Source organism: Heteronotia binoei, unplaced genomic scaffold (genome assembly GCF_032191835.1).
Source record: "Heteronotia binoei isolate CCM8104 ecotype False Entrance Well unplaced genomic scaffold, APGP_CSIRO_Hbin_v1 ptg000729l, whole genome shotgun sequence".
Lineage (NCBI taxonomy): Eukaryota > Metazoa > Chordata > Lepidosauria > Squamata > Gekkonidae > Heteronotia > Heteronotia binoei.
Window position 1 is genome coordinate 1 of NW_026800079.1, and position 24597 is coordinate 24597.

The 24597-nt window shown below is 41.6% G+C and overlaps 1 protein-coding gene across 1 annotated transcript in view; it reads left to right on the forward strand.

Annotated features, from left to right (window-relative positions):
- Window positions 1-150: 150 nt before the first annotated feature.
- LOC132590783 (RING finger protein 145) overlaps window positions 151-24597 on the forward strand; it is a 104450-nt gene continuing 80003 nt past the window's right edge. Inside the window, exons 1-2 of the mRNA XM_060263704.1 lie at window positions 151-445; window positions 17560-17773. Coding sequence (XP_060119687.1) covers window positions 17590-17773 — 184 coding nt within the window. The 5' untranslated portion in view covers window positions 151-445; window positions 17560-17589. The remainder of the gene's footprint in view (window positions 446-17559; window positions 17774-24597) is intronic.

Sequence of the window (24597 nt, forward strand, 5' to 3'; positions counted from 1 at the left end):
GCCGAATTCCCCAGCAGAGGGCGAGCCACAATCCCTCCTAACCCGTCCGCCGCGCAGCCAGCTACTTTGTTTCGGCGGAGCCGTGCGCATGCGCTGTTGCTGACAGGGCTGGGGAGCGGCGGCGGCGCCGGCGGCGGTGGTGGTGGAGGAGGAGGCGGCGGCTCGCTGGCAGGAGGCGGAAAGCGCGGTGTGGCCATGGCCGCCCGTTAATGGGGCTGGGGAGCTCGTGCGGGGTCGGTGCTCGGAGGCGTGGCGGGACGAAGACGACGATGCTGCCCGGGGAGGCCGATCGGTTGCTGCTGAGCCCGCGCAGGCCAGGCACGGAGCCGCGGCAGCTGCTGTAGGCGCCGCCAGGAGGGGGAAGAAGAAGGGCACAAGCAAGCAGGAGAAGCAGCCAGCAGCCCCCATCCCCCGGCTGGGGCCGAGACGCATCGCATCCGGCCAGGTGATCCCCGTTCAGCCTCTTGCAATTTCTCCTCTACATCCCAGAATGCTTCCTAAGGGCCTTTCTGCCACCTCTGTCCCTCCCCCCGCATTGTTCCTTTCTACGGGTTTTTTTTTTTGCCTGCCCCTCCCGCCAGTAAGAGCCTCCTCCCAGCCTTGGGGCCTCTCAGATATGTGCCCCACCCAAATGAATCCCCGGATCCTTTGGAGCCCCCCAAGTGGCGCACTGCCTCCCCCCCCCCACCGCGTCTTTCAGAAGCTCTGCAGTCCCGCCTCCAGAAAGAGCCCATCGGAATCCCCTCCCAGCTCAGCATCCTCGCCCATCCAAACTCCCGACGAACTGCTGAAAGGGAGCTTTCTGCCCACATGCTCTGAAGAGACCCCAAGCCCAGTCCTCGTGGCATGTGCCGCCCTCAGATTCCTCCCATTCCTAAGAGTTGTGAAGCCTCTTTCTGTTGCATCCCTTCCCTATATATATATATATATATATATATATATATATATATATATAGAGAGAGAGAGAGAGAGAGAGAGAGAGAGAGAGAGAGAGAGAGAGAGAGAGAGAGAGAGAGAGAGAGAGAGAGAGAGAGAGAGAGAGAGAGAGAGAGAGAGAGAAGAGAGAGAGAGAGAGAGAGAGAGAGAGAGAGAGGAGAAAAAAAGCTACCCTCCGCCTTTTTCTGCTGCGCGCTGCTTCCCAGGCGGCGACGGCTTCTGGCTAGCAGCTAGCTGTGCAGAGGTTACTCGAGTTCAAACGTCGCTGAGCTCACCAGGGGCCGGGGAAGCTGGAAAAGGGGGTTTTCCGCAGCAGCTGAATCGAAGCTGCAATCAGCAACGCGCTGAAAGTGCGGTGTGTGTGTGGAATCTCTGGGTGTCCGTGTACTTTCTAAGAGGACCTTGTGACGGAAGCTGGAATGAAATCCCAGGGGTGAGGTGGTGACGGCCAAGGTTCTGAGTTCAGTGATAGAGCTTGGGGTATCCTGAGTTTTCAGAAAGTAAGATAATAGTGCAAAGAGCCTTCTGTATTGGAGCCAAAAACGGGATAAAGTGGAAACGAAGTCCTGTCAAAAGTAAGGAGGCACCCAAATAATGTGTATCACATTGTAGTAGTATTTGGTTGTCATCAATCATTGCAAGTGTTTTTCCTGTGAGAAATTCTCTATTGCAAAATCTCTCAGTCCCATGTGTGAAATGTAGTGTTCCATTTGAAAGGGTGGGGGGGGGCAATCTGTATTTAAAGTCAAAGTTTACATAAGAATCCTTCCTCTTTTCTCAGTCTGATGAGCAGGGTACACTCTACCTGTGTCACTCTCACAGACATATCTAATTTTTGTAAAGGTACCTTATTCTTCAAGACATAAAAGCTTATATCTTGACTAAAACTTTGTTGGTCTTAAACGTGTCACTGGACTCAAAACTTTGTTTTCCTCAAATCTTTCTTATTGGCATTGTAGCTCAGATCATCAGCTTGAGCATACACTAACAGAAGAATATTTATGGGAAAGCTGCATCTGTGCCAGTTATTTCTTTGTCATCTGGCAAACAGAGGGGGAGAGTATTGTGCTACAGAGGTTGCTTGGGTTATGGGAAAATATGACTATAAAGATAATTTAGCATACTCCTGTACATTAAAAAAATCTTTGTAGTTGATATATAAACCATTTAGTTATGTTGAGATGCAGATTTTGTTCTGAATAGTGTACATTAAATTGTTTCTAGCCTTTTCAAACTGTGGAGTGCTGTTTAATGTTTATTAGAACTAGGTTTAACACGGAAATAACTGCTACTAGGTGTTGGAGAAGCCCATTAAAATACTGGTCATATACCACAAATTTTATGTTAAACCTTAGTTTCTCTTACATGGGAGTATAGCACTACGGTTCTGTACAGTTTCACGAGTGCAAGACTTTTTTCAGCTTGGGACTAGCAATGCTTAGAAGTGACAGTCTTCCTTGGATATGAATTTCAATCAATATAATACAGCACAATCAATTCACCAAGCATGGGTCCAGAGAACAGGAATTCCAGCAGGCTTCCTACTATTACTTTTACCATCTGTATACTGTTAGGAAAAATTGTATCAAACTTATGTGGAAACAGGATTGCGCACTTTTGTTTTCTATCAAGATTTTTAAGCTTCTAACAACTGCATCGTAACTTTTCCTGGAAAAGGTATCCCTGTTGAATTTCCACTTGTCAAGCAGAAAACTGTTAAAAACATAGTTGCTTTGCGTAGGAAAAGTTGATGACCCTGTTTCTATACAGTGTGTATTGTGAAGCCTTCGTGGTGGTGGAAAGTGCCGCAGCTGACTTATAACAACCCTGTAGGGCTTTTAAGGCAAGAGATATTCAGAGGTGGTTTGCCATTGCCTGCCTCTGCATAGCAGTCCTGGTATTCCTTGTGGTCTTCCTTAGCTTCTGAGATCTGGCAGCATTGGGCTAGCCCATGGCCATAAGCCATAGATAAAAGCAAGACAATGTGGAAAGCAAGATTTAATTTATGAATCATGCATTACCATCATATATTTCTGAAATCAGTGTGGTTTTGTAAAAGTAGAAATGAGAGAGTCTGCAGTATGGTATTCTAACTTCTTCCTGTCATGCATTTTAACATGAGTTTAGGGACGGAAGTGGGCCTCATCAGTCAAGGATGCTTGAATAAACAATGAGGGGAAGTCCCCTTGCAGTTTATGAAAATAGTTTATTTCAGTTTCTATCAACCTCTTATATCTCTAGGGAAAAACTGTAGATAAACTCAATAAAACAGAAGAATTTGCATGTGCTCCAAAACAATATATCACTTTTCTTGTGTTTTCTTGCTTTAAAAAACACGTTAAACACAACATCCATTGCTTTTGCTTCTTCTTAAGGTAATCTGTTGGTTGTTTAAACTGTTAGAACACTGACTGATAATTTTATACTCCAGCTGCACTTTTCAGACAGTGCATTGCTTCTACTCTTCTTAAGTCCTAGGTGTACACATTGACATCTAAATATAACATGAGAGTGACCTCAAGGGTTTTGGTCTTGAAACTTTCTTTCACTGGAGGAGAGTGTCAAGTAGCATCCTGGGAGACCTGAAGCCTGTCATTTACTTGACAGCCATGGTGAAATCAGTCACTGTGAGATGTTTCACATTGTCAAAACACTTCAGTGCCTGACCTGGAAGTAGTTACTGTGGATTGCTGCCCTGCATGTGAACTTCAGGGCTGTATGTAATTACCTTTTACTATAACAGGCTTTAGTGCGGTGTAGACTCTGTTGCTGTGTACACTTTGCAGCTATGATATAGGTAATGTTTCTTTATAGAAGGAAGCTATTTAATATTTTTTCTGTAATATGTATTCTCACTCTATACCTATTATGGGTGTCCCATGAAACTACTGATGTAGTTTTTCTTTCAAATGCTAGTGTGGGTTTGGTGTTCCCAAGCAATACCGGCATTACTGGTGTGTTCATTTCAGAGTCACTAAGAGACAGGAGACGGTTTGGCACATCTGCTTATAATTATATATAAAGTTTAAGGACTAGCTATATAAGTTCAGTGGGGCCAACTAGGTCCTGTAGCATGCCTCTTGGGGATTTGGGGAGGAGAGAGGGGCAGTTTGCTCCCATCCCATGCTTCAGAAAACAAAAAAAAGACTGCTATAGGTAGCCAGCCCATAGAATTCTGGTCATTAAAGAGTCAAGTTTGTGAAGTCTGAACCACTCTGTATATCTAGAAGGGTACAAATCCTATTCCCTCCCAGCCTTCAGGAGTAATACAAGGGGTCGTTTTCAAGCAGGATCGTCTATACTTGTCTCCTCACATTTTGCCTTGGAACATATCACTCTATAGGCAAACATCTCTATGGTGCAGGTCGTCAAACTTCTCAAAAAATTCTCTTTAATTATTGTGAATGTATACGTACCACCCTCTTTAGATAAGCTAACTCTTTTGCAATATTGGGAACCCTTGGCCACACTCATGAAGGAATTAGAGAGGAAATTTCCAACTATAGAAATAATTCTAGTGGGTGACTTTAATACTAGGGTAGGGAAGGACTGTGGCATATTTTTTAAAGCTCTTGATTTTAACCAAGACGACACCCTTCCACCCATTTTCTCCTATCCAAGATAGCCTTCTAAATTCGGCAGGCATCTGTCTTACCAAATTCTGTATGCAATACAACAGAATTCTGTATGCAATACAAAAGGTTTGATTGGCTACCCAAATTCAGGAGAATTCACCTTTGTCTCCCTGAGGGGCTGTAGCGTAATTGATTACATTTTAATCTCTCCTTTATTGAAACCTTATTTCAAAGATTTTACATTGGGGGATTTTATTATTAGTGACCATTTTCCCCTCATTTTGACTCTTCAGATTGGTCCTTACATTTATCCCTCCTGTAATTTGTCCTTGCAACCTTACAAGGCTGACTTATTGCCCAGAATTCCATGGAATGACCGCACAGTTTGGGAAACTCAACAGCTCTTCAGATCTGGTCCTGCTGTAGAATACAGATCCTCTTTAATATGTGTATCTGACCCTAATGTATCTGTATCAACTTACAATTCTTTAACATCTTATATCTCTGAATCACTGAGTGTCAGTTTAGAGTGCCCAAGCAGAGGTGCAACTATTCTAGTAAACTCTGCACACCGATGGTTTGACAGAGAATGTAAAGAAACAAAAACTCTTCTGCGTAAAGTTTACAACCAATACCGCAATTCAAAGGCCCTGACCTTGCCATCACAATACTTTGTGCTTAAGACTCAGTTGCACCACCTTATCACAAAAAAGAGGCACAATTATATTAAAACTCAATTGAAAGAGCTATACCATGCTACTATCTTAAAAAATTCTAATAAGTTCTGGGCCATGGTCTCGAGTGCATTCCAGGCCGATGACCCATCTATGTCTGCCATTTCCTCTTATGTTTGGTTTCAGCACTTCTCAGTTCTGTTCCATCAAGATCTAACTTGTGCTGAACCATCTGATTTTCCTCTAACCAATTTACCTGACTGGCCTTCTGTCCCTCCAGAGGAAATAAAAGAATTAATTACACAACTGAAATTAGGAAAGTCTCCTGCTCTGGATGCCATTTCCTCCGAAATCTTAAAATTAGACCCAGACTGGTGGGCTTCTCCCCTTGCATCTCTGTTTTAGATTTAAAAAGTGCATTTGATTCAGTTGACAGGGACCTCCTCTGGATTAAGTTAGATAAACTAAACATGGATAAAAGACTCCTTATGCTTATTAAGAGATTACACACTTCTACCACCTGCCAAATCAAATGCTCATTAGCAGGCAACCTAACATTGAAGATTGCTGCCAATAAGGGTGTCAAACAGGGTTGCATTTGGGCTCCCTTTTTATTCAGTCTCTTCCTTAATGACCTGGCTATTCAGTTGTCTGGTCCTGACTGCCATAGTCCAAAACTCGGTGCATTACATGTACCCTTGTTACTTTATGCTGACGATACGGTGCTGTTGTCCTGCTCTAGAGTGGGTTTAAGACATCTGTTGTCCTGTTGTGTTCTTTATTTTACTAGTAATACGCTCCAGCTCAATTATGAGAAGTCCAAAATCTTAATTTTCTCAAAAAAGTGGAGACTTTACAAATGGGTTATTGATGGTAAAGAGATAGAGCAAGTCAAGTATTTTAAATACTTAGGTGTTTATTTTCAATATAATGTGACTTGGTCTACCCATCGCAAGTATGCTATGGCAGTGCATCTGCCATAGCTCGCTTATTTTATGGCAGAGGTAACCAATTTGTGCCAGCTGCCATAAAAATATTCAAAGCCAAAGTGATTTCACAACTTCTGTATGGAATCCCAATCTAGATTGGATTTTATGAAAGTGCTATGGAACGTGTCCAATCCAAATTATTGCGTAAAATTCTGGGCATGCCAAAATGTGTTCCATATGCAGCTTAGAAATTGGCATGTCTTTAATGGTTACTAGTGCATGGCTCATGATCTTCAAATTCTGGCTACGCTTGCACTACAGCTGTGAACCAGGGAGCTATATCTCTCAAATGTTCTCTGAATTTAATTTGTCAAATTGGTCAGCACAAATTGAGAAAAAAATAAAAGCAATGGGTTTATCTCTAGAACTATTGTCCATGCTGTCCTTCACCACCGCAGTCTAACAAATTAAAAATAGGTTGCTAGATATTGAGCGCCAAGGCCTATACAGTCTGGCTAAGAAAACTTGTTCCCCACTGAGTTTTGAGATCTCTCTTAGTACTGGAAAAATGGCCTCATATCTAAACGTCTTGCAGGAGCCACAGCAGTGTAGAGCTTTTTCCCTTGCCAGATGCAACTGCCCTCTCCCTCTGCCAAGGGAGATTTAACAAGACAGCCTACTCAGACAGATACTGTCTCTGTAAGCAAAAATGTGTGGAGTCAGTTACTCATATTCTTCTTTATTGTAATTTGTATACAGATCTTCGTCACAAGTATTTACATCCTCTTTTAGTTAGCATGGTTGATTGTTCTGATGCACTTAAGATCTATAATCTTTTGAACGATACTTCATCTAGTGTCACTGAGAAAGTGGCTAAGTTTCTTTATTCTGTTTTAAAGGCACGCCAGAGGATCTCATAGAAATAGTTTATGTTTATGCTTTTCCTGATGTAGATGTATGCAATCGTTCCATTTTATCTTTTTTTTTAACCAATTTGCTCTGATATATATATCTATATATTTTATACCAATAAAGGCTAACTTGACTTTACTTGATATCTAGAATCACTGAAAATCAGCTATGTAGGGAAACTGCTGGGATGGGGACAGAAGAGGAACAACCAATGTTTCTTGCCTTCAGCACAAGGGTAGTTTCTCTTTAGGCTGGATTTTAGACAGCCAGGAACCTCATTGCTCTCCCCCCCCCCCAATGGCTGTTTGGCTTCTAAAGTCGAGAACTTAATTAACCAGAACTAGGTTTGTAGAAGGGCCCTCCGTCAGAACTTGTTTCTTAAGAAGGGAAGAACAGAGTAAGCCTTTAAATCTAGCAAATTGGTCCCCAAAAGAATCTGGGATTGGCAAGTAGTTATGGAGAAAGCCCACCCTCCAGCCCCAATCTACTAGGTTCTTTTCTCTGTGGAGCAGAATTTCAGCACTTCCTCTGCTTCATCAACAGCATCACAGCTCTTTCAGCCATGAAACCCCAGTTGTCCTGCAAGCAAGAATCAGTATGTCATGGCATGTTTTTCACTTGCTTCCTATATAGTCCATAATTCATATACCCTCTGTACCATATTTTCCTTACAGAGCTGGATTTAAGAAGTATTTGAGAGAGACGCTCAAATCTGTAGATCCTTGCTTGTCAGTTATAATTGCATTATAGAAGGTTCCTGCTGAATATGCTATGTGAATACAACTATATGCCAATGTGATGTAGTGGTTGAAGTGATGAACTATAGGATGGGGGAGGCTTGGGTTCAAATTCCTACTTAGCCAAGGAGCTCACTGGGTATTCTTGAGCCAGTTACTTTTTTATTTATTCCATCCTACCTAATTGGACTGCTGCAGGGAAAAAAGAGGAAGGAACAATGATGTGTGCCATTCAGAGCTCTGTGTGATGGGATAAAAATGTAAGATCAATAATGTGTTCAGTAGCTTGATAGAATCATTGACTCCAGTGCTATCTCAGTGTTATTTCTGCCATACAGGAGAAATAAACTTAAAAATTATGAAGACATGACAGAAAAGCCACCTTTAAAAAAAATGGAAATGTTGCAAGAAATTGAAATTGAAATATACACAATATTTAATTTCTTTACAGATCTGAACCCCCTCCTCCCGAAATCACAGTGGCCCAAGAAATCAGTGTTGTGGTCTGTCATTAAATACAGATTGGCTGTGATCACGCATGCTAAATAATGTAGTTTCAACCCACTTTCAATGCAATTTCTTACGGGATTTTATTGTGTGAACTGGCAAAATTCAGTTTGAAAGTGTTTGTTTTTATTTATACCTCCTGGTTCTTCCCAGTGGGGATCCAAAGTGGCTTACATCGTTCTCCATTTTCCAGCAGATTAGGGATCCAAACATGGGTATCTCAGATCCTATGCAACACTCCAACCTCTACACTGGTGGGTTTATTCTGTGTAACAACACTGACCCTCCAGCATTGTCTCATAATCTTGTACAGCAAGTTTCATAGTGATTTTAGTCAAAATTAGTCTCATGAAACCTGTTCCATGTCATTTGAACCATAAATAATATAGCCTTGGAAATTCTATAATCAAATTGAGAACATCTGACTTGGGAGCAGAGAATCAGCATAAATTGTTCTGAAGACTTAAGTGCCATTATGTGTATGATACTGCATGGTTGGATACATACCACGATCTTAAAATGTTGCCTTAAGAAGGTTTTGGTGATCATTCTAAAACAGAAAATATTTCATAACTCCCCCCCCCCAATTTTTCTAAAAAGTATTGTCAATCCCCCATGTGGTTTTCCTCCCACCCTTTCACATCTCTGTACCACACAGTACTGCAGTTAAGTTGCTTACTATGGTTATGCTGTAACTAGTCATGGTGGCTGTTTGTGGAACCCTGGAGCAGGCTGTTGCAACTTGTGATGTTGTGCTAATGCAGCAGTCGTCTTAAACTCTCATTTACTAATGCAGCCATTTATAGCAGGGGTGGCCATGGTAGCTCTCCAGATTTTTTTTTTTTGCCTACAACTCCCATCAGCCCCAGCCATTGGCCATGCTAACTGGGGCTGATGGGAGTTGTAGGCAGAAAAAAATCTGGAGAGCTAACGTTGGGCACCCCTGATTTATAGAGTTGGGCTTTGAGACCTGATGGCATCTAGTTTCCCTGCAGCAGAAAACTTGGGCATCAAAGCTGCGATTAAACAATTCTGTAGTGTGTTTAGTATGCAAAATGGTTTACGATGTTTACCTCTTAATATTGGTCATTAAATTTTAATAATATTCAATTTGTGGTGTTGGAGTTGCAGTCTGTATAGCAGCAAGCTTTAACAAGTCTCCAAAGTGGAGCAGATTATCTGCAGTGGGGAAATCACAGTGGATTAAGCAAAGCGTTGTAATGTAGGAAGATGCTGTGAGCATCATTGGTTGGATCCAACCAGTCCCCCCCCCCTTTCTGCTGGTGAAAAAGTGAGGAGAGGGGCCTCTTTGATTACCAAAAAGTAACTGTGAAGCCCTCATGGACAAAAGCCTGTTGTAAGGAGGTTTGTGCATTTATGTTGATAGAGAGACTTATGTTGATAAGAGACTTTTCCACTGTAGGCATCTTCGTAGCAGGTTCTGATCAGTAAGCAGAAGCAGAATGCTAGTTTTATATACACAAGAGGAGCTAGTCAGCCCCTGGTGGGACAACCTGGCACTGAGAGCTCCATGCTGCATCTGCTGGGGCTGTCACCTGAATAACAGCCAAGAAAATCATATTTTGAGGGGCTCACCTGTATTGGTTTTTTATAAGGTATTTTGGGGTATTTATTCAGCTCAGTTTATACTGAGTACACCCCTAATATGCATGCCTGTTTTCATTTTTCTGTGATTTCAACTTCAAAGAAGTACTTTTCGAGTTAATGGTGAATAGCTGTGTTGGTTTATTGCAGCAAGATAGTTCTGTCAAGCTGTTTTCATACCGCAATCTCTCTCTCTCCCCCTCCCCCCCCTCACTAAGTTCAGCAGATTGAAAATAGATCAGGCCTAAAATATTTGCAGTTTCACAGTTCTGCAGTAATACTGTTCAGAGGAGATGTCAAGACTGGTCATGACTTTTCCAGACGGTCCAGAGACCATGGTACATGACCACTTCACTCCCACCCAGATCTCTTAAGCACCCTACTGCCCATGCTCTGTGAATTATAACGTGTAATGGGTTAATGAAATAATTATATTGAGCAGTCTTAATTCACAGTTCCTGCTTTGGGTTGGACTGTCAGACACTAGTTTGATTAATTCATTTGGCTTGAAGGTGAAAAATAGCACTTTTCTCTTCATGTGAGCGTGCTGCTATAGTTGAGCCTAATTTATTATGTCACATGGTAAAATTCCCTCTGGAGGATTTCAATTGTTTTTTCAGCAACCAGTCTCTTACTCAGGTATCCAGAATTTTTCCAAGTTCTTGCTACAAAACCTCACTGCACAGCTTTATGAAAAGTGAACACGTTTAAAATGACTGAGCTACTGTAGTATACAACAAAAGAGAGGTTCAGTAGAATTTCTGATGAGCTGTGATAAATATATATTATCCATTTGGGTCTTTCGGAGTATGATCATTTTACGAGCTGTATTGCTTGTTAAAAGTGGAAGAACTCTTTATTCATAAGAGTTTCTTTAAAAACATATCCCCAAATCTATAAAGTATTTCTTTTGTTTCCATTGTTAATATATGTGATTTCTGCACAGGACACAGAAAGAGGGAGAAATAAAAAGTTGATAAAATGTTTGGTCTTAACAGCAGTTATCAGTTTGAGATTCTGAATTTTTCTCTGTTGGCACTTCAAGGATAATTCATTTTTCACAAAGAAAGCATTTCACAAGCTTTGCTTTCAGTGACCATTTTCTCTTAAGTTAAGCATCCTGTATGATCACGTCTAATTTGTTTGCAATATGAAACAATATTTAGATTTTATATGTGAGCTATAGTGACATTTGCTATGTTAGATAGGTAGCTGCTGGTGATGTGTGCTTTTTATTTACTGCCATGCTTGGATTACATAGGCAAGTAATAGGCGGGTCATGGTTAATATAAAATCAGCAGAATTTTTTAGTTTATTAATGTTTGCACTTGCATTGTTGGTGGCATTGATCAGTTGGTGTCATTCATTGTGTTGGCTAATACTTGGAGCTCATTGGATTGAACTGCAGTTCCCAGGCAGCAGTTCCACGCTACATGAGATACTTGTAATTCAGTTTAGCACATAAGATGCTTGTGAAGTCAGGCAGGAACAATGAACAAGGCTGGAACAAGGTGACAACTCTGTCATTTTTTATGAACTGATCTAAAAAAAATGCAAGTAAGAATAATAAGGGAACTTTATGTAGTACTGTGTGCACAATAAGATGTTGCCTGGGTTAGCATGTGTATATTCAGCAGCCCTATCTGCATGGCATTGAGTATGTGAAAGTCACTGCTACATTACTGTTGGGTATGGGAAGAACATTAATCTAGTGCACATTTGTTCATATTGGAGAAGGAAGACAGGGTGTGGTTGTGGGTGCTGTAAACACCTTTGAGTAGAGTTGAAATTATTTGAGGGTGTTCATGTCCTTGCTGTGGTTCTGGGGGAAAATACGTTGTACTTTGTTGCTTGTTCAAAGTATTTTATTCTTCTGATATGACATCTGATATGTCTTATTTTATTTATTTATTTAGTTATGTCTTTCCCACTTTTCTCCAAAGGCTCAGGGCAGTTAATAAGATGCTGGTATGGCATAAAAACACACAACCAGATCCAAATTGTACCCTCTTGACATTGCTACTGTGGTAGTGGAGAGGAATGGATGGTCATCTTCTGGGGCTCTCCAGTAACTGCAGTTGGCATGTGTTTGCCTTTTTAAGTGAGCATTTTTGCAGGCATTACATATTTTTGTCAATGGCAGGAATGATCCGTAGGTGGCCAAAGGGTCTGAACAAAAAAAACAATCTCTGATTAGCTTAGTGCTACCACTGTTTGCTGATTCTTTTTATAAATTAACACTTTATTAGTTTTAAGTAATGAATCAGTACAGTTATAAACAAAAGTATAAAGATCTACAATTCATAAATCAGTAAAATACAGTGCACATGTGTAAGGAAGATATGTCAATACAGACAAGCTTAGATGGTGACTGAGTAAATGATAATATTTTCCTTTCTAAGACTGCCATAATTTGGTGCCAGCGTGAATAACTTACAGTAGTACAGATCCAGAGAAGCACTAGGGTGCATGCATAAATTGAACAAATATTATTTTGAACACTTGAATAGTTAAAATATTTGAGACTCACACTTTGTAACTACTGTTGTTCACTGCTTTCATAAGTCTCACAGTCATAGATAACACGGAATTACTTTGTTGGATCCATAGTCAATCCATAACCAGGACATGATACAAAAAAAGTGCCAGTTGGTTCTTTATCTTCAGTATGTGGTAACTTTTTTATCTCCAGTATATGGTTACTGGAGGTGTACTGTCTCTAAACATGAAATGTTCCACTGAGATACCATCACTCATAACTCTGAATTTGTATAAGCCTCATTTAAAGGCATGTAAAGTTGTCACCCTCAAAGCAGCTTGTAATTAATTCCATTGAATTAATCTTGTGTTCCTTGAAGTACTTCCTGTTTCCTGTCCTGAATTTTTTGCTAGTCATTTCTGTTGGATAATCTTGAGTGTATTGATTATCAGCACACTAGTGTCATAACTTTATAAACCATTTATTGTTGTCTTTTAGTTGTCTTTTTTCTGATTTGAAGATCTGTACCTTTTAAACCTTTCTTCTTAGGGAAGTTACAGATCTATGAATCTGTGGTAAAACGACAGTGAAAGTATATATTGAATTGTATGATGCTTTTTTCATTCTGTAGTTCCATTTTCAGCAGTAGCCAAAATGTCACCAAACTTCCCTGGAAATAGGTAATATAAGGATAGCCACAAAGGACTAAGTTTTGGTTGGTACCTGGGTGGTATTGGTTGTTGCCTGGGTGGTATCGTCATGTGACACTGACCATCCATTGCTACTGATTATTAAATCAGGCTTTTTTTTTTTAATGGTGGACTGTAGCTGAAAATGAACAATGCAAATTCATGTTCACCTCCTTCAAAACTCTCCTCCGCTCCCCTGCAAGACAAAGATATGAAGGAACAGGAGCTGTGTGCTTCTACTTTGCTTTTTTAATTTGTAACTCCCAAAGACTCTGTCTTTAATTTGATGCAGTTGTCAAACACCAGATGTATCTCCCAGATTAAATGCAGTTTTGTTTTAGTAATGTGTCAGAAGTCCTTTCTCTTGTTTTCTTTTGTAATAAAAGCAAATGTTCTGCCATAATTTCTTTGATAAGGCTTATAAATAAGATGTATCATCATTAAACAGGGAGAAATGAATAGCCCTTCATTGAGTCAGGGTTGGACTTGAACCAGAAAGACCTGATCTTGAATCCTTCAGGGACTATGAAGCTCACTGGGTGATCTTGAGCCAGTCACTCTTTCGTAGTCTACCTTGCAGGTCCATGAGATGTTTTCCCTGCAGGGCAAAGCCCATCATATGCCACACTGAGCTTCTTGGCAGGAAGAGAAGAAATAAATGTGGGGAACAATTGACTGACAGAATCATGTCTTAATTTTTTTTTATATCTTTTGGTTTACTGGGAAGTCTGTGTTAACAGCTGATGTCACTAAACATTTCTGAACTTACCTTGCTTCCACACCCATCTCAAATCATGAAAAAAGGTCAGACTCAGGCACTTACTGCAAATGGTTTGGTTCTAGTACATAAGACCATAACGGAAACCGTGCTGGATCAGGCCAGTGGCCCATCTAGTCTAACACTCTGTGTCACACAGTGGCCAAAACCCTGGTGCTATTAAGAGGTCCACCAGTGGGATCAGAACTCCAGACGCCCTGCCACTGTTGCCCCCCAGGCACCAAGAATACAGAGAATCACTGTCCTGGACAGTAACAGTTGATGTTCTCAAAGGCACTGTAGAATGGAGGTAGAAGTTTCATGGGGGCAGACTTCAGGATCAGAGATATTTTAAACTGGAAGTAAAAAAGTCTCAATGTATTTGTAGGGAAGGAAAAAATTGCCACCAGGAGTTCTCACATTATCTTTTTGCCTCCAGATTTGGAGGGTTTTTTTTACTGATTAAAAGCAAATGCAACATACTTGATGTTGAAATGCCTTTCTTGTTAGTGGGTGAAAATGGGCATAAATTGCCAAGAAGCTACTAAAGACCCTTTATGCGATGTGCCAGGTTGTTGAACCAAAGCAGAGGGAGAAATCCTTGCAATTCCAGACTTGTGTTGAGAGGGGAAAGTGAGAGGGCATTGTAAATTACAGTATGGGCTATAAACACTGAATTGTAGTGTGTTGTCTGGTGTTGAAGGGATGTGACTTAATCATTTTTTTCTCTAGCAACAGGCACAACAGTGTGTCTAGCTGTGGATCCAAGTTTCAGTGGTAGTTGTTACAGTGTATGCTGCAGTTGAATACCTATTGGAATCTTTTCTGCAAAGCATTTTATAGACAAAATCTTAATGCATCCATTATGCTGCTCTGGCATGGGCAAGATCAGCAATGCTGTGAGAAGTCTGTTGCTGTTCTTCCTCCTTACAGTGCAGCTGCTGTTTATAATCTACAAGTATTCTTCTCTTGTGTTGTCATCCTGTGACCACATTGCATCTTTTCCCACAGCTGTGTTCATAGCTCTTGTTCACCTCCTTTGCAGGTGTCAGTTCAGATCCCCACACAGTCAGTTTCTATGGGCTTGTGATGGTCCCTGAGTAGTACTAGCAGTTACCCTGCAAGCATTGCAGATATCACAATAACTTGTTTGGTTGTTTTTAATGAATAGCTCCAAATCACATAGGTGTGTCAGTAGCACTGATTAATATGGATTACTGTCTTGTAAGGCAGCTTCTATTGGGACCGTTTTTTAGTTGCAGGCATATTCCTGGCCTGAAGAACAGCTATATATATAGCCTTCCTCTTGGTTCCTTGCTAGTCTTGTACTCAGCTCACCCACCGGTTACTGCTGCATCTGTTGCACTTTCCTACTTTGTTTTTGTAGGCCTATTGTATTGTTGTCTACTAGCTCTCTGGACATTTTGGAATTGAGGGCAGTTAACCAGCTGGCCAGCTGCTTAGCTGAGCCATTCTAGAATCCCTTATGGGGATTTTATCCCAGTCTTTAGTGCTAAACTGATGATTCAGTGGCAGAAGTTGTGGAAAATGTGAAAGCAACAAACTGAGCTCAGATTTGTAATACAGCTAGCATCAAATGCCTCTCTTAAGGACTGTAGGCATGAAGACTTAGACCTGGATGAGACATTTAGTACATCAGAAATCTCATACCTAGGTTTAGTGTTCATTTGGCTGCATACATAATCCCCAGCTCTTTCTCTTAAGTCAGAGCAGGACTTATGTTTTAATTCAGCATTCTGAGGAAAAGAGCTGACAAACGAAGAATTGTGGACTGTAATTGGGGGTTAAGGGCACTAACTTTTTTACCACTTGTATGCAGTTTTCACAACATTGAACAGTGATAAAAAGTGGGAAATCCTTTTTTCTTTTGAGTAACTGACTGGGGTTTCAGACTTATGCATCATAAGCATTTATAAAACCAACAACCCTGAATTCTGCTATTGTCAGTAAAATGCTGTAGTAACTGCATAGGCTTAACCTGACTCCCCAGATTTTGTGAGTGTGAGAGAGAGAGAGACTTTATGCTCAAGTATAAAACCAATATAGTGTAGTGATGAAAATGTCAGACTATGATCTGGCAGAGCTGAGTTTGGTTTCGCCCATTGCCATTCAATTTGCTGGGTAATTTTAGGCAACATAGAGAGAAAGAGAGTGTGTGTGTGACTGGCCTATCTCACAAGATTGCTTTGAAGATAATGGGAAATTCAGGTATGCCTCCCTGAGCTCCTTTTGAGGAAGCACGATAAAAATAATACTGTATATAAAGGAAGAAGTAACAGCTATGAGCTAAACTGATCTCAGGCTAGTAAAAAAACCAACACTAGTGAAATCTCACTTTCCAGCACCAGAGGGATTTGTTGTAGCTCTTGAGTGTTCCTATTGCACATCAAGGGAAGCACAATTGTGACAACAGAGGGATTCAGGGTCTCAGAAAATATGTCACACTTTATGAAAAATCCCTCGAGCCTTTGTCTTATGCTGCAGTAAGAAATTATTTCAAGTATGACTGCAGGAACTTTTTTTCTTTTTTGCAAAGTATCTTAGTTCAGTAATGATGTTTAACCCTAATACTAAAAAACTCTTGATATGTAAAACGAAAGATAAAAAGAGTACACTGATAGCTATTTTATTTTGCATCTGAAGATATAAGCTGATCCTACATCTGAAATGACAGTGGACCCAGTACATGATAGCATTCTTTGTAGCTTAGAATCTACCTTTCTGAGGGATGTTTGATATCAGGCTTCCCTTTAATGTGGTTCACAGTATATAAAACAATTCAATTAAATTTCCCAACACACTCCCCCCCCCCCCCCCCAGCACTGATTCAAGATGAATGAATACTCTTAATGTAATTTTCTTACTACATTTAAACCAACTTGTTTACTGTACTGGGATATTCCAAAAAGATTTAGAAATCCAAAAATCCCAGGATGAGTCCTTACTTTATATTACCCCTGCCACTCTTGATATAGTGATTAACTTTTATGATCTCATAGTTCTTTGGAATAAAAATTCTATCCAAGACCATGATGGGATAAATTTTTCAGACATATATTTGTGTGTGTGTGTGAAGTTGGAGAGCCACACAGAAGAATGAAATGGTCAAAGCCTTTTTCCTGAAGCCTTCAGCTCTCAGAGCCAGCTACCTCTGGCAGAGTGGCTCTGTTTTATAGCCAGTCGATGTGGCAAATTGTCAGTGTGGAAAACAGATAAGCGTGGTCTAAATATAGAGCATAAGGGACTTCACTGCTGAAGTTCTAACCTATTGATTACAAATGGAGTGAAACTCATTCATACTGTGATGCCTTTTCATACATACTTTTAAAACATAATGCATAGCTGACTTCATGAAAACAAAATGTAGGCTTGAATCTGATGAAACAGATTTCCATTAGTAAAGTGGACTCCTTCCCCCTTGTTGTTCCCCCCAAAATGATGCTACTGGAAGACATGAAAGCCACAGAAAAAGCAAGAGGGGAGAGTGGACTAAAATTTCCCGCTTTTCATTTATACAAGCCCTCTGTAGTATCACCAGTTTTAAAAGTTTACTAAGGATAAGTCTGTTACTAGCAGCTAGCCATAATACCTCAACAAAACCTCTGTGGTATGTTAGAATGGTAAAGATGGAGTGCTGAACTTAATGGACCTTTGATGGGGTCCAACAGGGAAATTCCTGTATTAAAGAACAGGTTTGGTATAATGAAATTTACTTGTTAAAATCTCCTTTTTTTACAGTCTGTGGCACATTCACTGAAAAGAAGCAGAATGGCTGCAAAGGAGAAATTGGAAGCAGTGTTAAATGTGGCCTTGCGGGTCCCAAGCATCATGCTTTTGGATGTCTTGTACCGATGGGATGTCAGTTCCTTCTTCCAGCAGATCCAAAGAAGTAGCCTCAACAACAATCCCCTCTTCCAGTACAAGTACTTGGCTCTTAACATGCATTATGTGGGTAAGTTATACTTTGTTTGACATAAGCATATATTCCTTGTTAATGTCTGACTAAAATAATGATGCTTTCCCATTTCAAAACATTTGTATTTTATGATAGTGGCATCTTTGCAAATAATTATGGAGTGAAAGAATTCCATCCCTGATTCATTTGCATGAAGCTCCTGCCCACCCCCCTCTGCCGTTAAGCTATGTTCTGAGAAGTCCCATGTTATTATGATTGACCTATTCTTCAGGCTTAGGAAACAGTGGCTGCTATGATAGCCTTGTCATCTAATACCAGCCTCTATTTAAGTTAGCAACACAGTTGTCAAGGAGAGCAGAGATTACAGGCTTTGCAGTTTACCAGCACTTGCGGCTGATGGTGGCCTCACCTCATGAGAAAGTAGGCTTGAATGCCAGGAATATTGAGGCTAGAAAGGGGCAGTTGAAATGTCTAATTCACATGATACAGAGTCCTCATGGGCACCACAGGGACTTTATATCCCACGTGCACAGTGAGTTCTGTGTCCTCCAGGCATGTGAGGGTCATAGTCTGATGAGTGCATGTATAGAGAGGAGACTTCAGCCTTCTCCTGGCCCCAGTACAGTTTCTGAGAACTGAAACTGCCTTGGGAACTGCTGCTTGCTCTTTTGGAACACTTTGTGCTGCAGTGTCAGCAAGCAATTTTTGCGGGATGAGTAGTAGCTTCTTTAAGTTGTCAGCAGATGAGCTCTCTTGCCTAGTGCTACCTCCCTTGAACAGGCACTAGTAGTGCCCTGAGCAAGCAGGTGGGCCCTCTCCTGGCTTCTGTTGCATTCAGCTACTCACCAATGGGGTGAAAGAGTGCTGGATGAGAGCTAAAGAGACCTGGATTCAAACCCCCACTTGGCCATGAGGCTCACTGGATGATGTTTTAAAAAATCTTAAACCACCCCTACCCCACCCTCAATGAGGTAGGGCAGGCTGAAAGAGTGTGAATGGCCATTCACACTCTTTCAGCCTGCCCTACCTCATTGAGGGTGGGGTAGGGGTGGTTTAAGATTTAAAAAAACCCACAGGAGAATGGGGAACCATATAAGCTGGCTGGAGTGCTTTGGAGGAAGGAAAGAATAAAAATATACCAAATAGATAGGGTAGGCAGTAGAAGCATAAAGAAGGAGCCATTGCTGCACACCCACGTTAGTTTTTTGAGGGTGCTGAGCAGTACTTAAGCTGGCTCCAGGGGTATCAGCAGCTGCCACACTTCCTCCCCTTTGCTCACCAGAGCAGGAAGAGGAGAAGCAATGTGCTGCCAACAATGGCCTCCTCTTTCACCCCCACCCAAATAATATTCTTGTGATGTGTCTGTGAGTGTTATTAGCAGCAGAGGGAAATGTTTCCATTTCTATCTTTTGTGGGGAGCACAAGGGGGAGGAAGCAAGTTGAATCCTGCTGGAATGCATCTCCCCCCCACACACACACACAAAAGACCAGATGTTGCCACTGCTGCTTATTCTTTTGACTTGGAGGTGAGCAACCATGTAATAATATCACTGCTTGCTCACTCACCTGCCATTGGAGGTATGGTCATCCCACCTGCCCCTTTAAAATCAGCAATCAATTTGATAAGCAATGACCACTGAATTTGACATCAGGGCATTTTACTTTCACAACATTTGAGTTTGGTATTCCTGGTCTACATGTCAAAAATACATTTATAGTATATTTGGATAGCTGGGTTTCCCAGAATTAATCATAATACTGGGAAATGATCAGACCCATTTTATATGTGTGTGTTAATTAAGGGAACAGAAAGAAGTAATTCCCTGTCCCCCTAAGAATATTAAAGCTGAGTCATTCAGTGAAATTTAATGGCAGAATCTTTGAAACTGAAAAAGCAATACGGATCCACAAAATATGAACATAAATTGGTGTGTGTCATGGGTGCTGGGGACCCTGCAGAGGAAGACGAGTCTGCCGAGGAAACTGTACCCCTGCCACCTGCACCAGTACCCCTGCCTCCTGCTGAAGAAGATCCCAGCCCCCCTGCCTCGCCCTCTCGGGTGGCTCGTGTGCGTGATCGCCTCCGTCAGGACCTCAGGGATCGGAGGAGGGCGGCACGCTCACAAGCAAGACGCTCCCTGAGTTTTGAGAGGATTCTGGCCCTCCTAAGAGCAAGGATGCTTGAGTTGTAACAGGATCCTGGCTGCCTCCCAGAGCCAGCAATTAGCCCAAATGGGCAACAGCCAGCAGAGGGCTATATAGCTGTGGGCTTTGGGAGGAGGCTTTGTGGAAGCAACTAGTCATCTCCCTGACGTTCTAGCATCCACTCCGGCTTGACTTTGGTTCCTGACTCCCTGACTTTGGCCTTTGACTTCTGGACTCCCTGACCTCGGCTTCTGGACCTCGGACCTGCGATACTTGCACAGTGATTTGGATTTGGCACCTTGGACACTCCTGCTTGCTGGCTACAGACCTCGGACTGCCTCTGGACTTTGCCTGACCCGGCCCCAGCCGTGACAGTGTGCTTCATTACTACAAGATATCTTGCCAAGTGGTTGCTTAGATAGCTTTTTAAAAGTATTAGACAAAACTGTGGAAGGCAGATCCATCAAAGGCTATTAGCTACAATTGCTAGATGTAAGCTCCATATTCAGAGGAAATATAACAGGTGAGAGGATTGCTCTGTTTTCATCTTGTTCCAGTTACCATAGGCATCCTGTTGGCTGTTGTTGGAGACACAGTAGAAGATTAGATCACTCCTCAAGCATGGTCAAGCATAGCGGCCCCGTGGCGCAGAGTGGTAAAGCAGCAGTACTGCAGTACTGTCGTCTGAACTCTCTGCTCATGACTTGAGTTCGATTCTGGCAGAAGCTGAATTCAGGTAGCTGGCCCAAGGTTCACTCAGCCTTCCATCCTTCCGAGGTCGGTAAAATGAGTACCCAGCTTGCTGGGTGGAAAGTGTAAAAGACTGGGGAAGGCAATGGCAAACCACCCGTAAAAAAGTCTGCCGTGAAAACGTTGTGAAAGCAACGTCACCCCAGAGTCAGAAACGACTGGTGCTTGCACGTTGTGAAAGCAACGTCACCCCAGAGTCAGAAACGACTGGTGCTTGCACAGGGGACCTTTCCTTTCCTTTCCAAGCATGGTCTAGCATGAGTAGTTCTTACAGTGTTTAGAAAACTATATTTAAAACTGGATGCTGCAGTTATAACTGATGGTGTCGCCTGTGTATTTTGCCATTTAAGCATGGGCACATTTTGTACCTTCATATTTTTAAAAAAAATTAGCTTCAGATTTACCTTTATAGTTGTTATAATACTGCAGCAGACAGGCACTTCCTATGGATTTTCAGTTCCCCATCTGTTAACTTTGTAGCCTTTATGTAGCGCGTCACCCTTCTGAGGTGGTAAATAGACTTTATTATAATGTCATTGTCCTACCTTATTACTGTTTGATACTTAGTAGGTTTACATCCCAAATAAAGAACTGTGATTGAGGAGGGTTTGTGCCTCTATAAATTCTCCCTCAGAAATAGACATCTAGGCACACTTAAAGTTGAAACAGAAATCAGATTTATTAGAACAAATAGACAGGGGATGGAAAACTTTATTTACAAGTGAACTTTGGTTAGGATTGGTAGAGAGAGGTTCAAAGATATAGCCAAAATAGTTTTTTTTTATAACACTAGAGATATTTAGAGTTTATTTTCTTGATTTACTTTGGCTTGCTACTGTTATAAATGTTTCACTGGTTATACTTCGATACAGGTATTACTAGAGTGCCTTATACTTTCTCTTGAACTAGTTACTGGTTTTCACACAAGGAGATTTCTTTAGCTCCTTGAGTATATGAATTCTGACACTTCTTTGCCAGAATCACTGTCACCATCCCAAGTCTGTCATTTGCAGAAGTCACAACACATTCCTCTGCTACAGAAGGGGCTTAACAGACCCTTTCCCTTCAGAGTCTCTCCTTAGGAGTTTTCTATCCGCTCCCCTTCATAGCTCCAACTACAACCATTTTCATTCCAGCTAGCTAACCGACTCCTTCCCACTTGAATTTTTAAAAACAGCTCCCTCTTCCATTCCATAGCAAGCTGCTTTTACCCAATCAGAATAAGCTCTGTGGGCTGTCAGTCATTTTACAGCAACCTCACCCTTTCTCAAGCAGCATTCTTTAAAAGACTTTCATCACTGCAGAAATAACTTTAGGAATGCTTAAGCTTTTGAGTTTTGCTGAAGAATTTGTACTACAAACTATTTAAAATTACTTGTGTTTTCAAAAGAATGGTGCCACAAAACTGTTCATAAAATATGCCAATGGGCTGTTGTGTTCAATTTTCACAATAGGAAAGGAAAAGGGAAAAGAATTCAATCTCTGGACTTCATTGATACTACGCTATTGTATGTTTAAGTACTTTAGATTAACTTGTGGTTTGGGTTTCTTGACCCCAGAGGATGCTAGCAACAAGAGAACATTTCATATATGGAGCAAATAAGACATTTAGCTAAGATCATTTTGTGTACTTCTATGAGTTAAGCAAGCATCTGGGGAAGGAATTATGCGACTGATAATTGTCTAAATATTAAATTGCATTGACTGGCAGGAATAATAAAGATATAGAGATACTTGGCTGTTGCCTGGCCATTTCTATTTTATCCCTGTGCTAGTGTCCTGAGTTGCTTTATCAAACTGCAGGAAAACTCTTGAGTTTTCTCAAGGAAGAAACTGAAAGGAAAGGTACATACGGTCAAAACCCTTGGGGAAGCTTGGACGCTATTTAAAACTATAATCCTAGAAGCTCAGATAAAATACATACCACAAGTTAGGAAAGGCACAAACAGGCATAAGAAAAGGCCTGCGTGGTTAACAAACAAAGTAATGGAAGCTGTAAAAGGTAAGAAGGACTCCTTTAAGCGGTGGAAAACCAGTCCAAGTGAGATTAGTAAAAGGGAACACAGGCTGTGGCAAATCAAATGCAAGACTGTGATCAGGCAGGCAAAAAGGGACTATGAGGAGCATATTGCAAAAAACATAAAGACCAACAATAAAACTTTCTTCAAATATATTAGAAGTAGGAAACCAGCCAGGGAGGCAGTGGGGCCCTTGGATGACCATGGGGTAAAAGGATTACTGAAGGAGGATAGGGAAATGGCTGAAAAGCTGAATGAATTTTTTGCCTCCGTCTTCACTGTAGAAGACGAGAACTTTTTGCCCGCCCCAGAACCACTAATTTTGGAAGGGGTGTTGAAAGACCTGAGTCAGATTGAGGTGACAAATGAGGAGGTCCTACAACTGATAGACAAATTAAAAACTAATAAGTCACCGGGTCCGGATGGCATACATCCGAGAGTTCTGAAGGAACTCAAAGTTGAACTTGTGGATCTTCTAACAAAAATCTGTAATCTTTCATTGAAATCTGCCTCCGTTCCTGAGGACTGGAAGGTAGCAAATGTCACCCCCATCTTTAAAAAAGGTTCCAGAGGAGATCCGGGAAATTACAGGCCAGTCAGTCTGACTTCAATACCGGGAAAGTTGGTAGAAACCATTATCAAGGACAGAATGAGTAAGCACATTGATGAACACGGGTTATTGAGGAAGACTCAGCATGGGTTCTGCAAGGGAAGATCTTGCCTCACTAACCTGTTGCATTTCTTTGAGGGGGTGAACAAACATGTGGACAAAGGAGACCCGATAGATGTTGTTTACCTTGACTTCCAGAAAGCTTTTGATAAAGTTCCTCATCAAAGGCTCCTTAGAAAGCTTGAGAATCATGGAGTAAAAGGACAGGTCCTCTTGTGGATCAAAAACTGGCTGAGTAATAGGAAGCAGAGGGTGAGTATAAATGGGCAGTCTTCGCAGTGGAGGACGGTAAGCAGTGGGGTGCCGCAGGGCTCGGTACTGGGTCCCATGCTCTTTAACTTGTTCATAAATGATTTAGAGTTGGGAGTGAGCAGTGAAGTGGCCAAATTTGCGGATGACACTAAATTGTTCAGGGTGGTGAGAACCAGAGAGGATTGTGAGGAACTCCAAAGGGATCTGTTGAGGCTGGGTGAGTGGGCGTCAACGTGGCAGATGCGGTTCAATGTGGCCAAGTGCAAAGTAATGCACATTGGGGCTAAGAATCCCAGCTACAAATACAAGTTGATGGGGTGTGAACTGGCAGAGACTGATCAAGAGAGAGATCTTGGGGTCATGATAGATAACTCACTGAAAGTGTCAAGACAGTGTGCGTTTGCAATAAAAAAGGCCAATGCCATGCTGGGAATTATTAGGAAGGGAATTGAAAACAAATCAGCCAGTATCATAATGCCCCTGTATAAATCGATGGTGCGGTCTCATTTGGAGTACTGTGTGCAGTTCTGGTCGCCGCACCTCAAAAAGGATATTATAGCTTTAGAGAAGGTGCAGAGAAGGGCAACTAGAATGATTAAAGGGCTGGAGCACTTTCCCTATGAAGAAAGGTTGAAACGCTTGGGACTCTTTAGCTTGGAGAAACGTCGACTGCGGGGTGACATGATAGAGGTTTACAAGATAATGCATGGAATGGAGAAAGTAGAGAAAGAAGTACTTTTCTCCCTTTCTCACAATACAAGAACTCGTGGGCATTCGATGAAATTGCTGAGCAGACAGGTTAAGACGGATAAAAGGAAGTACTTCTTCACCCAAAGGGTGATTAACATGTGGAATTCACTGCCACAGGAGGTGGTGGCGGCCACAAGTATAGCCACCTTCAAGATGGGTTTAGATAAAAATATGGAGCACAGGTCCATCAGTGGCTGTTAGCCACAGTGTATGTGTGTATATAACATTTTTTGCCACTGTGTGACACAGAGTGTTGGACTTGATGGGCCGCTGGC